Source organism: Mus musculus, chromosome 14 (assembly GCF_000001635.26).
Source record: "Mus musculus strain C57BL/6J chromosome 14, GRCm38.p6 C57BL/6J".
Lineage (NCBI taxonomy): Eukaryota > Metazoa > Chordata > Mammalia > Rodentia > Muridae > Mus > Mus musculus.
The window spans coordinates 70601942-70614040 of record NC_000080.6 but is presented as its reverse complement, the minus strand read 5'-3'; the positions used below and the strand labels follow the sequence as shown (position 1 = coordinate 70614040).

At 49.0% G+C, this 12099-nt stretch overlaps 1 protein-coding gene across 13 annotated transcripts in view; it reads left to right on the top strand.

The window, feature by feature from the left end:
* The window catches only part of Dmtn (dematin actin binding protein), a 33865-nt gene extending 22008 nt beyond the window's left edge, over positions 1–11857 (top strand). For 7 of the 13 annotated variants that reach the window (NM_001252664.1, NM_001360025.1, NM_001360028.1 and 4 more), the window contains 8 exons: positions 621–745; positions 1268–1373; positions 8083–8147; positions 8300–8348; positions 8493–8500; positions 8679–8744; positions 8993–9073; positions 9187–11857. In NM_001252664.1, the coding sequence (NP_001239593.1) occupies positions 621–745; positions 1268–1373; positions 8083–8147; positions 8300–8348; positions 8493–8500; positions 8679–8744; positions 8993–9073; positions 9187–9300 (614 nt within the window). In that variant the 3' untranslated portion in view covers positions 9301–11857. The remainder of the gene's footprint in view (positions 1–620; positions 746–1267; positions 1374–8082; positions 8148–8299; positions 8349–8492; positions 8501–8678; positions 8745–8992; positions 9074–9186) is intronic. The other 6 variants (NM_013514.4, NM_001252665.1, NM_001360027.1 and 3 more) reach the window with 1 other exon arrangement.
* Positions 11858–12099: the final 242 nt, after the last annotated feature.

Below are 12099 nucleotides of genomic sequence, written 5' to 3'. Positions count from 1 at the left end.
GGTTTTATTTGATTTGAACTATATGTACATGTGTGTATGTGTGTGGGAGGGTATGTGCATGGAAGTGCAGTGCCTAGGAGGCCCAAGGCAAAGTTACAGGGGGCTGTGAAGGCACCCCGTGCGGGTTGCAAATGGAACTCAGGTCCTCTGGAAGAACAGTGCATGGCCTTAACCACTTAGCCATCTCTCTAGCTCCTGTCACTTAATGGACATCTCTCAAGTTCTTGCTATAGCCAGACCCTGTGATAGGAGATTTGGAAAAGAGAAGTAAATGAGAGAAGGGTCTTACTCTCCAGGGAATTTAAATATGTGTTTCTTATCCAGTTTATGAATTTTCTGGGGACTAAGCATTCAAATATATGGGGCCTATAGGGGGATGATTCTTATTCAAACTACCACAGACACTATCTCCAAATCAACAACAATAACAAAAATGTAGGTTTTCTAGAAATGAAACTAGACTCAAGGTGTAAAGAAAGAAAGAAAGAAAGAAAGAAAGAAAGAAAGGAAGGAAGAAAGAAAGAAAGGCAGACAGACAGACTTTGTTCCAGCCCTGTTCCACAAGCTGGAGAAGCCCATGGCTGAGTGGCCACATTGTTTCTGGGGCCTCTATCTCCTAGAGACAGAATGGAGGAAACGGAAGGCATCTCGAAAGGGGGCAGAGGAAGAGGAGGAAGAGGAAGACGATGACTCTGAAGAGGAGATTAAGGCCATCAGGGAACGGCAGAAAGAGGAGCTCAGTAAGGTAGCATCTTGCCCCTCCCCACCCCCGCCACCCTCATGCCATCTAGGTGATAAATATTCTGTCCCCAGAGCCAGTCTAAAAGGCTAGTGCCATAGAAACATCTGCATTTGACCTGGTGGGAGGTGCCTCTTCTTTACCAGGAGTCCTGTGCTTTAGGCTGCTTTTGGAACAGTGGTCCTGGACATTAAGATCCAGAGCACAGGAAAGAGAGGGGTGCACCAGCACCCGGTTTCAGCAGGCTGGCCTAGGGGAGGAGAGAGAATAAGGAGTCTTGGGAAGGCCATTGGTTGTGCTCTTGACATGGTGACCTAGAATAGAGAAGCCACAGTGGAAGGCTACCACTGAACATCTTCAGCAAACAATTTGCTTGAGTGCCCAGTAAGATCAACGGGCTCCAGGTGTGGACCAGCCACCTGGGAAAGCCATCGCTAACCCTCCTGCTTTGAATCCCAAGTTTGCACTTTTCAGAGATGGGAATCTGGTGTCTTCGGCTGGGCACCATTCTCCTCTACCCCCAAACAGGTTACTTCCAACTTGGGAAAGATGATCTTGAAAGAAGAGATGGAAAAGTCATTGCCCATCCGGAGGAAAACACGCTCTCTGCCTGACCGGACACCCTTCCATACCTGTGAGTGCTGTGGAGTGTGCTCCGGGTCATCTGGCCAGGGGTGGGTGTGGGGTGGACGGATGTGTGTGTGGCTATTGAACCATTATACTTAAAGGCTCAGTCTGGGGGTGAGGCCCACAGGTGTACTCCTTTAGGGCAAAAATATGCCCTGATAGCCAGAACAGGTAGAGATTCCTGGTACAAGCAGCGTGAGAGCCTTGACTTCATTTAATGGACACTTACTGAGGGACATGCTAAGCACTGGGGTCATTGTGAGTGAAAGATACAGCCATTTCCTCCAGCCAAGGGGAAAGTAATGTGTAAATCCGTGTGACTTTTGAGCAGTGTGGCAGGCAATGGGGACAGAGTATCAACGAGTGCTTTGAAAGGCCAGTGAGGAGGCCTGGTAGGCTCCCCTAAGTATTTTCTTTAACCATTTATTTATTTATTTATTTATTTATTTATTTATTTATTTAATGTGCATTGGTGTTTTGCTTACTTACATGTGTCAGTGAGTGTGTCAGATCCCCTGGAGCTACAGACAGTTGTGAGCTACCACAGGTGCTGGGAATTGAACCCAGGTCCTCTGGAATAACAGCCAGTGATTTTAATCACTGAGCCACCTCTCTAGCCTCCCCTAAGTCTTAGAAGAGGCAAATAAATGGTGCAGAAGGTCCTTCCAGATGTCAAGGACAGCGTGGGAGCAAAGGCCGGGAGCTTGAGCTAGTGTGGCAGCACAGAGAGCATGGGCACCGAGTAGCATGCGGTGGGTGAAGGGGGCCTTGAGTTCTGGGCCTCTGAGCAACCCCAACTAGTCTGGACTTCCCTAGAGCCTGGTAGCTGGAGATGGGAGGGACAGAGCTAAGCACCCCAAGGGAGAGGCATGAGAACTCTTAAGACCTGACCTTGGGAGCCATGACGGGTCACTGTTTTTGCATTCCATTAGTCAAGGCACCAAAGCTGGCAAGGTGGCACAAGTTTAATCCCAAAACTAGGAGTCTAGCCTGGGCTGGGGAGGAAAAAATAAAAGACCCTATCTTAATCACCGTTCTGTTGCTGTGAGGAGGCACCATGAACAAAGCAACTAATCAAAGAAAGCATTTAATTGGAGCTGGGTTACATTTTCTGAGGCTTACTCTATTATCATCATGGCAGGGAACATGGTGACACTCATGACACTGGAGCAGTGGCCGAGAGCTACATCCTGATCCAAAGGCAGAGAAAAGCGAACACCTAGGCCTAGCATGGGCTTTTGAAACCTCAAAAGCTCACCTCCATTGACACACTTCCTCTAACAAGGCCATGCCTCCTAATTCTTCTAATCCTTTTCAACAGAGCCACTCTCTGGGGACTAAGCATTCAAATATATGGGGCCTATAGGGCGATGATTCTTATTCAAACTACCACAGACACTATCTCCAAATCAACAACAATAACAAAAATGTAGGTTTTCTAGAAATGAAACTAGACTCAAGGTGGAATAGGTTCTGTCCCAGATTCAAGGAATTACAAGGTTTCATTGCAAAAAGGAAGCAAGGTATATGGAGAGAGTTACAGGTCATCTCTGGAAACAATCTTCCAAGCTGGCTTGTAGATGTACATATTAGTCAGCCTTCTGTCGCTGTATGAAATATGTGGCTAGACCTGTGGAGCAGGCCTGTAATCTGAGCTGCTCAGCAGACTGAAGCAAGAGAATTAAACATTTAAGGCATCTGGGCATAGTGGTGCATGCCTTTAATCCCAGTACTTTGTAGGCAGAGACAGGTGGATCTCTCTGAGTTTAAGACGGGCCTGTCCTACATAGAGAGCCCCAGGACAGCCAGGGCTACAAGGAGAGACCCTGTCTTGAAGACATAAGGAAGGAAGGAAGGAAGGAAGGAAGGAAGGAAGGAAGGAAGGAAGAGAAAAAAGTTTAAGGCCTACCAAGGCTCAAATTGAGTATGAATGTAGCCTAGACAACTTAATAGACTCTGTTTCACACTAAAAACCTTTTGGAGCAGGGCTGGAGAGATAACTCAGCAGTTAAGAGCACTGGCTTCTTTTCTAGAGAACCCAGGTTCAATTCCCAGCCCCCACATGGCATCTCACATAGGGTTTGCCCTTAACCCTGAGACAATTCCTCTTCCTTCTCCTCTTCCTCCTCCTGTATAACTTCAGTTCCTAAAGATCCGACACCCTCACACAGACATACATGCAGGCAGAACACTAACCCACATATAAAAAAGGAAATAAACCATTTAAACAAACAAACTAACAAAAACTATCAGAGCCTGGTTTGGTGGTGCCCACCTTTAATCCTGGTGCTTAGAAGCAGACATAGGCAGATCTTTGTGAGTTCGAAGCCACCGTGACCTAGATGGGGAGTTCCAAGTCATCTAGAGTGGCATAGTGAGACCTGTTAAACATTATTTGTTTTATTTATGGCTGTTTTGTCTGCATGTATGTCTGTGCACTGGATGCATGCACAGAGATTTCCCCTAGGACTGCATGGTTGTGAGCTGCAGTGTGGGTGCAGGGAACCGAACTGGGGGTCATCCAGAAGAGCAGCCACTGAGCCATCTCTCTAGTTCCAAGTTTCTACCTTTTAAAAAGGTGTGTGTGGCCGGGCGTGGTGGCGCATGCCTTTAATCCCAGCACTTGGGAGGCAGAGGCAGGCGGATCTCTGAGTTTGAGGCCAATCTGGTCTACAAAGTGAGTTCCAGGACAGCCAGGGCTATACCTGTCTCAGAAAAACAAAAAACAAAGCAAAGCAAAGCAAAGCAAAACAAAACAAAACAAGGTGTGTGTGTGGGGGGGGGGGGGGTTGGAGGGTGGGGAGTAGACAGCGGCTAAGAGCACCCACTGCTCTTCCAGAGGTCCTGAGTTCAATTCCCAGCAACCACCACATGGTGGCTCACAACCATCTGTAATTGGATTGAGTACCCTCTTCTGGTGTACCTGAAGACAGCAACAGCATACTTACATACATATGAGAAATAAATCTTTTTTTTAAAAAAGTGTGTGTGTGTGTGTGTGTGTATGATGTATGTGTGTTGGGGGTAGATATCAGAGAACAACTTTGTAGAGTCATTTCAATTGTTTTCTACTTCTATGTGGGTTCAAGGAGTCAAATTTACATTGTCAGGGTTGCAAGGCATTTGCCTTTCTTTACCCCTTGAGCCATCTCTCCAGCCCTATTACTATACCTTTTTAACTTCTCACAATTTTTGAAGCTTTGCAATATGCTGAAACCATATCCTAAGAATAGCACATCCTTTGGGGTTCAGAGAAGAGGGGATGGATGTGAGAAATGCTCAGATCAAATCCACTAAAGTGAATCCTAGGACCCATGAGAAGGGTGAATAAGGGAGAGAGGTGTCAGGGCTTTATCTGTGTAGAGCAAATGGTTGGGAACTGACATTGGCAAACCAGAAGCTGGAGGGTCTGCAGCTAATATGTGTAGGAAATGGGAAAAGATTACTCATGGAGAAAGGAAAGGGAAATTGGGTGACCAGGCCTGCAGAACGTGAGTGCCTTAGCTAGCATGCTCAGCCATGACCCATGTGTTCAAGGGCTACATTGTGAGCCTGTCTTTAAGAGAAGGAAAATCTAGACTGAGGAGCCTGGGGAGGAAATGGAGCCGTGTGCTCGGGATGCGGCCATGGGAGACCTTCTCCACGGGGACTACCGCAAGGTCTTTCCTTTGTGGTGATGCTAATTCATAGCTGAGGGAGTAAGAGAGGAGGGATGGGCTCATCTGTGGCTAGTGTCTGGTAAGGAGGGTGCTAAGGGACTGCAGTGCTAGGCAACTGGCTCCAGGGCAGAACTCTTTGGAAGAGTGTAGAAGACTGGAACAGAGAGGCGTAGTAGGACTGGAATTTATTTGCTTTGGTTTTTGTTGTTGTTGTTTCGGCTTCAGTTGGGTTGGTTTGTTTGTTTTTGGTAGGGGTTGTTGCTTGTTTGTTTGCTTCTTTGGTTGGTTGGTTGGTTGGTTGGTTGGAGGTATGCCTCTATATCTCTGCCTATAAAGTACTGAGATGAAAGGCATGTACCATTATGCCAGATGCCTTAAATGTTCAATCTTAGGTAACTGATGCTAGCCTCAAACTCCTGTTTTGCTGAGGGTGGCCTTGAACTCTCTGTCCTCCTGCCTTTGCCTCTCAAGTGCTGTGATTATAGACATTTGCTGCCACATCCGGAACTGAAGGAGCGGTAAAGTGACCATGGCTAGGATGCATGAAGAGCACCAGGACTCAGGTTTGGGGTGGGTGAGACGATTTGCAAAGGGCATTTTAAAGAATATAAAGTCTGTAGTTGAGGCCTGGAGAACAAGAGTATTACAAAACCGTCCCAATGGGTAGATACAGTCTCAGTGTTCCAGATTCTTCTATTCAGCTAAAGAAATGAGCTTCTGTGACTTCCCTTTTGGCTTTGTAAGGTTTAATAGTCAAGTGCCTTCCTTACTTTGGCACAAGACCATGGATATGTATGTCATGTGGTTGTGCAGGTTCCTGACAGATCTCATCAGGCTCAACAGCTCAGAGTCATGAACAGGCATTACCTTGGAATCGTCACTTTCAAACACAAACCTTCTGTCCTAGTTGAAGTTTCCATTGCGGTGATAAAATGCCACGATCAAAAGCAACTTGGCAAGGAAAGGGTTTATTTTGTCGTACAGCTTGTAGTCCATCATTCAGGGAAGGCAGGGCAGGAACCTGGAGTCAGGAACTGGTGAAGAGGCCACGGAGGACTGCTCCTCCTGGCTTGCCTGGTTTGTGTTTTTATACTATCCATGACCACCTGCATAGTGGTAGCACCACCCACAGTGGGCTGGGCCCTCCCACATCAATCATCAGTTGAGAACCTGTCCCCATAGGTTACCCACAGGCCAGTCTGTTGAGGACATTTTCCGAATTGAGGCTCCCCTTTCCCAGGTGAATGTAGGTAGTGTCAAGTTGACATAAAAACAGCCAGCATACATCCTGAAAGTGATTTGGGGTGGAAAATGTTTATATGTACCTGATGGCATTGTAATTCTGTCCATAAAAATAAAAATGCTCCTAATTATTACTAGTACATAGCATACTTCAGCAATGAGCGCTGACTGTGAGAATCAGTGACTTTCTTTTGCCCTCCCCTCGCCCAAACTCAGGTTCTTGTCTGACAGCACACGACCCCGAGCCAATCCCCAGCCCTGAGAGCTGCTCATTCCCTACTCAGGCTTATCATTCCTTATCCAAAATGCTTAGGATTTGAAGGGTTTCAGACTTAAAGAGGGTTTTGTTTCATTTCCTGGATTTTAGAGTATTTGAAAAAACTTTACCAAATTGGAGACGACCTCCCCCAATCCAAAACTGCAAAATCTGAAACCAACATTTCCAAATCCAAAACTGAGAACCCTACCAACAAGACTGAAGAAGTTTGGAATTCAGGGGAGAGTGGATTTCAGATTTTGAACTTTCAGTTTAGAGATGCTAAACTTAATTGAGAATAAACACCAGGTTCCCCAAACCTATTTTGTTCTCAGGCACTGAACTTCCGGTAGACTTTAGAGGCCTGATGCTTATGGTGTTGAACTGTAAGCTGGACATTTAACAAATGCCTGTTGAAGCAACTGCAATGGGATGCCAGCCATTTCTACTAGTTACAGACAAAGGAGCTTTGAGGCTGGCCCACTCTAAGAATGGTAGCTTCTATTTTGTCTCTGTGTGGTGGTAAATACCTTTAATCCCAGCATTCAGGAGGCTAAGGCAGGCAGGTCTTTGTGAGTTTGAGGCCAACCTGATCTACAAAGTGAGTTCCAGGACAGCTAGGGCTACATAGAGAAACCCTGTCTCAAGAAACCACAAAGGGAATGTTAGTTTCTAGACGCCATGGCACATCCCTGTACTTGCAGCACTTAGGGGGGCTGAGGCAGGCAGATCTTGAGACCCCTGGATTTAAAACAAAAAACAAAACAACAAAAAAACCTTGTTGCAAACTAATCTCTGAAATTATAACTAGTAGTGTTAAAAATTTAGTGATTTACAAAAGGCACAAGTTGCAAATGATCTTCAGTTACGCCAATAGGAAGTGTGTATGTATATGTGTGTGTGTGTAGTGTAGACAAACAACTATTCAGGTATGTTATAAGTGGAGGCCAGGAGAGGACATTGGGCATCCTGCACTGTTGCTCTCTGCCTTACTAGACGTGGAAGCTGAACTGGCAGTGATCCCCCTGTCTCGACCCCACACAGTGCTGTGGTTACAGGTGTACACAGCCATGCTCTGCTTTTTATGTGTGTCCTAGAATCCAAACTCAGGTCTTCATACTTGTAGAGCAAGCCCTCTTACCTACTGAGGCAGCTACATAGCCTCAAATGGGAACTATCCTGACTGCATTCACTGTGCTAAGATGACAGTGTCAGAACTGTGCTGTCAAAATGGCTAGAAGTTGACCGCTGTTAATACCATTGTCATACCTTCGAGATTTCACTTAGAGCTGTCATGTGTTTGTAGATCTCAAACTTACTTCATGGTGGCTGAAGTGAAATGAGCCTCAACGTTGCCTGGGGTTCACACTAGGCTTTTGGCTCACTTCTAGTTGGAGAGGAGAGGGAAGATACACGTTCAGCAAAAGCCACAGCGTCACTGTGAAAGTCCGTAGAAGCCTTGCTAGGTTCTGGACAGGGAAAGCCGTGGAGGCAGCTCTCTTAGGAAGGACTGTCAGGACCAAGGGACTAAACCTGGGCCCTCTCTTGCTCTCTTTCAGCCTTGCATTCGGGAACATCTAAATCCTCTTCGCTTCCTTCCTATGGCAGGACCACCCTGAGCCGGGTAAGGCCTTAGGACCGAGCAGGGCTGCCTGGTGTGTGTCCACCATGCTTCTGGGTGGCCAAGCGCTTGGAGATTCTGGGGCGGGGGGGAAGCCCTCAGAGTAAAGGAGACTGTTGAAGGCTTCCTCTGATGTCTGTGTATCATTTTCCTAGCTACAGTCCACAGAATTCAGCCCATCGGGAAGTGAGGCTGGGAGCCCAGGTGAGCAATGGGGTCACACGTCGTTGGGACGCGGTCCTCCACAGACTTTATAGAGAGCCGATGTCCAGTGTGGGCAGTGGTTTAAGATCAGGTGTAGGTGCAATTTCTGAAGCTGTCTCTAAACCGTGGCTCTTGTCTCCTTAGGCCTGCAGGTGAGTGCCCCCTGGAGGGGAGCAGGAGAAGCTCGGGAAACCAGAGCCAGGCATGGGGACTGGTGGGGGAGGGGGGCACGGGCCGACGAGTTGCTTGGCGAAGACTGAAGACGCCTAGGGTAAGGTTGAGAAGGTCCCCCTGACCCACTCTGGCTCACTGCGGCTTTGGTCTCCCCAGAACGGAGAGGGCCAGAGGGGGAGGATGGATCGGGGGAACTCCCTGCCCTGTGTGCTGGAGCAGAAGGTGAGGGCAGGGGACCTGACCACCACAGTGGGGTGGGCTTCAGGGGGGTGGTGGAGCCCACCAAGCTGAATGCGCTCAGGGTGCTCCTGGAGATGACGGGGTGGGGGGTGGGGGCAGCAGGGAAGCCGAAGGAGATGAATGGCGAGATGGCATGAACCCCAGTGGCCTCTGCAGCGGGACCAGGGGAGTCACGAGGGTTAGGAGGACCCAGGACTAGGCACCTAAGAGGGCTTTCTCTGCCCCTCCAGATCTATCCCTATGAGATGCTGGTGGTGACCAATAAGGGGAGAACTAAGCTGCCTCCGGGTGTGGACCGCATGAGGCTTGAGGTATGAAAGAAAGATGCGTGGCATGGGGGAGGGGCCACCCCGTGGGGCTGCCTTTGACTTTGAGGCTGTAGGGGCTACCTCCTTAAGTCACTCCGTTACCCATGTCCCCACAGAGGCATTTGTCAGCAGAGGACTTCTCTAGGGTCTTCGCCATGTCTCCCGAGGAGTTTGGCAAGCTGGCCCTGTGGAAGCGGAACGAACTTAAGAAGAAAGCTTCCCTCTTCTGACATCCCTGCCGGCTCGGCTCGATTCGGCTCGCCCTGTCCGTGACAGTACCTTCCTTCTGCTGCTTCGAGGCCCTGAAGCTGGGGCTGTGAGACCCTTCCCTACAGTGTCCTCTTCCTCTGCTGGCTGGGAGCAGCGGGAGGCAGGGCAGAAACGTTGGGCTCCATTCCTCACGGAGAGAGCCAAGAAGTGCACAGTCCCAGAGTCACGAGGCGTGGACTTCCTTCCCCACGATGGGCCAGGGGGCCTTACCATTTCCCTGGGCTCTACTGCCTAGACAAACCCAGCCCGGACTCCAGCACACAATGTTTGCACCCGTTCCCTGTCTGTCACCCCACATGAGAGTCCCCAGAAGACAGTGAGGAGAAACGAAGGGGGCTTAGCGGGGAGGTCGGTCTGCTGTCCTGTACAGGGGGAGGCGGCAGCTCTGGGACCCTGTGCCTGTCCACCCAAAGGCTCCAGCCAGCTGCACTCCTGGCAGTTTCCTGCACTTGGGCCTGATGCTTCTCTAACTGGCAGAAGCAGGCTCTACCTGGACCTCCAGCTGGGAGGTCATCCTCCCTCTAGCTTGTATGTCCTGTACTTTGCAACCCCTAAGCTTCAAACCTCTTGCTCAAGACCCAAGACTTATTCAAAGCTGTGGCTAAGAGCAGAGACGCTGTTCACACAACGCCTCACCACCACCAGCCTCCAGGCAAAACCAGATAGGATGCACCGTTCTAGCACCTGTCCAGGGACCACCGAGCCCAGGCCTCAGCCTCCCTAAGATGGGATGGAGAGTCCCAGCTCCCAGGTCCCTCCATTGCCATGCATCTCCTACTGTGCTCTCTACAGAATGTAATTTATTGGGGCACCCTCTGCTGCTTCCCTGACTCCCTGCCCTACCTAATTGCACTTCCAGTCCTGTCTGTCCACATATGTACGTGTATATAATTATACATATATATATATCTATTTTGCCCAGGTCTGGGTTTCGTTTTTACCCAGACCCTGGCACTCCCTGTCCACTGTGTGTGTGATCATGCTGGGAGGGGTAACTGCTTGGAATTAAAAGGTTGCACTGGGTCCCTAAATCTATTGTTTCTATCCATGCCTGTGCATATCAGACAAGCACTGTACCACAACCAGTTGTCTTACCTCTTTTTTTTTTCTTTTTTTCTTTTTCAAGACAGGGTTTCTCTGTATAGCCCTGGCGGTCCTGGAACTCACTCTGTAGACCAGGCTGGCCTAGAACTCAGAAATCCTCCTGCCTCTGCCTCCCAAGTGCTGGGATTAAAGCATGTACCACTACTGCTGGGCTAGTCTTACCTCTTTAGTTGCCCAGGCTAGACCTGACCTCTCACTCTGTAGCCCAGGAAGTTTTGGCCTTCTTGGTTCAGTATCAAGTAGCTGGACGCATAGGCTTAGGCCAGCAGCCTGAACTATCTATTCATTTATTCTGTTTTGTTGTTTTGTTTGAAATAAGGTGTCCCATAGCAAAGGCTGGTCTTGAACCCCTGATCCAGCATTTGCCTTTCCGAGTGCTGGGATCACAGGCATATATCGCATATTTGTGGATCTTATTTGTCTCACATAGCTCACACTGGCCTCAAACTTACTTGTATCTGAGGTTGAACTTCCCATCCGCCTTGCCTCTGCCTCACAAGTGCTGGAATACACTGACAGCCATGGTTTATTCCGTGCTGGGGATGGAACCCAGGGTCTCTTGCTTGCTAGGTGTGTGCTCTACCAACTGAGCCACATTGATAACCCACGTTTGTTTCTTTATAAGCCACTAGCCCTGAGACATAGGGACAGGTGACATCAGGTTTCATGTGAGCCAGAGTGGGCTTAGAGACAATACCATAGTCCCGTTCCTCTCTAGGACGCAGGAGCAAGGGCTGGCCTAGAGAGACTGCTACTTGCCACCTTTCCAGGGGCTCTATGAGACAGAAAGCTATCTTTTGTAGCTAGAGAGAGCTTGACAGAGCCTCAGAAGATGACCTCAAACACACCGGCCTCCCTAGGACCCAAGGTGCCTCTGCATCAGGGAAGCCCAGCAGAAAACGTTACCAGGAGGTTACCACCTGGCTGCCAAGCACTGAGCAGAGGAAGCAGGAACGGAGACCTGGTAACTGAGGGACAAATGGTGCCTTGGTGCCTTGATGGCCTCTGACTGCCTTGGTGAAGCCTTCTGCCTGCAACCACTATGGAGCTGCGTGCCCAAGGTGGGGCTGAGTGTGCAGTTTGATTGGAAGATCAAAAAGAAGACGGGATGGGCTTGCACAGGGGAAGAGGACCAGCTGGCCCCAAAGCAAATAGATGAGAACCATTCAAAACAATGATTTTCTTACCATTGGAATGGAGTTTACAGCTGAAGACTGCCTTGAATCGCCTCCCTCTGCTTCTACCTCCTGCGTGTTGAGATGACAGGTGGACACCATTACGCCTGCTTCATTTGGGGCTAGGGAGCCAACCCAGGCTTTGTGTGTGCTAAGTAGACACTCTGCCTGAAAGACCTACATTCTCAGCTCCCGAATGAACAATGATTTTAAGTAAAGTCGGCTTATGTTTACAGCATTATCCTTGAAACAGACCTGCGAGAGCAAGGTTTGTTTGACCCAACAAACGAGAGAGCGTTTTACCTGAAACCCAAGGCTTCATAAAACCAATATGTGTGGTGTGTGTGTGTGTTGGGGGGCTGAGGGCAGTGTCCTATCTCATTTTGGGGGGAGGGCATTCAGGAGATCAAAGCCAGGGTCTTGGGCCTGCTAGGCAAGCACTCTACTGCAGAGCCAGCTACATCTCCAGCTGCCCAGCAC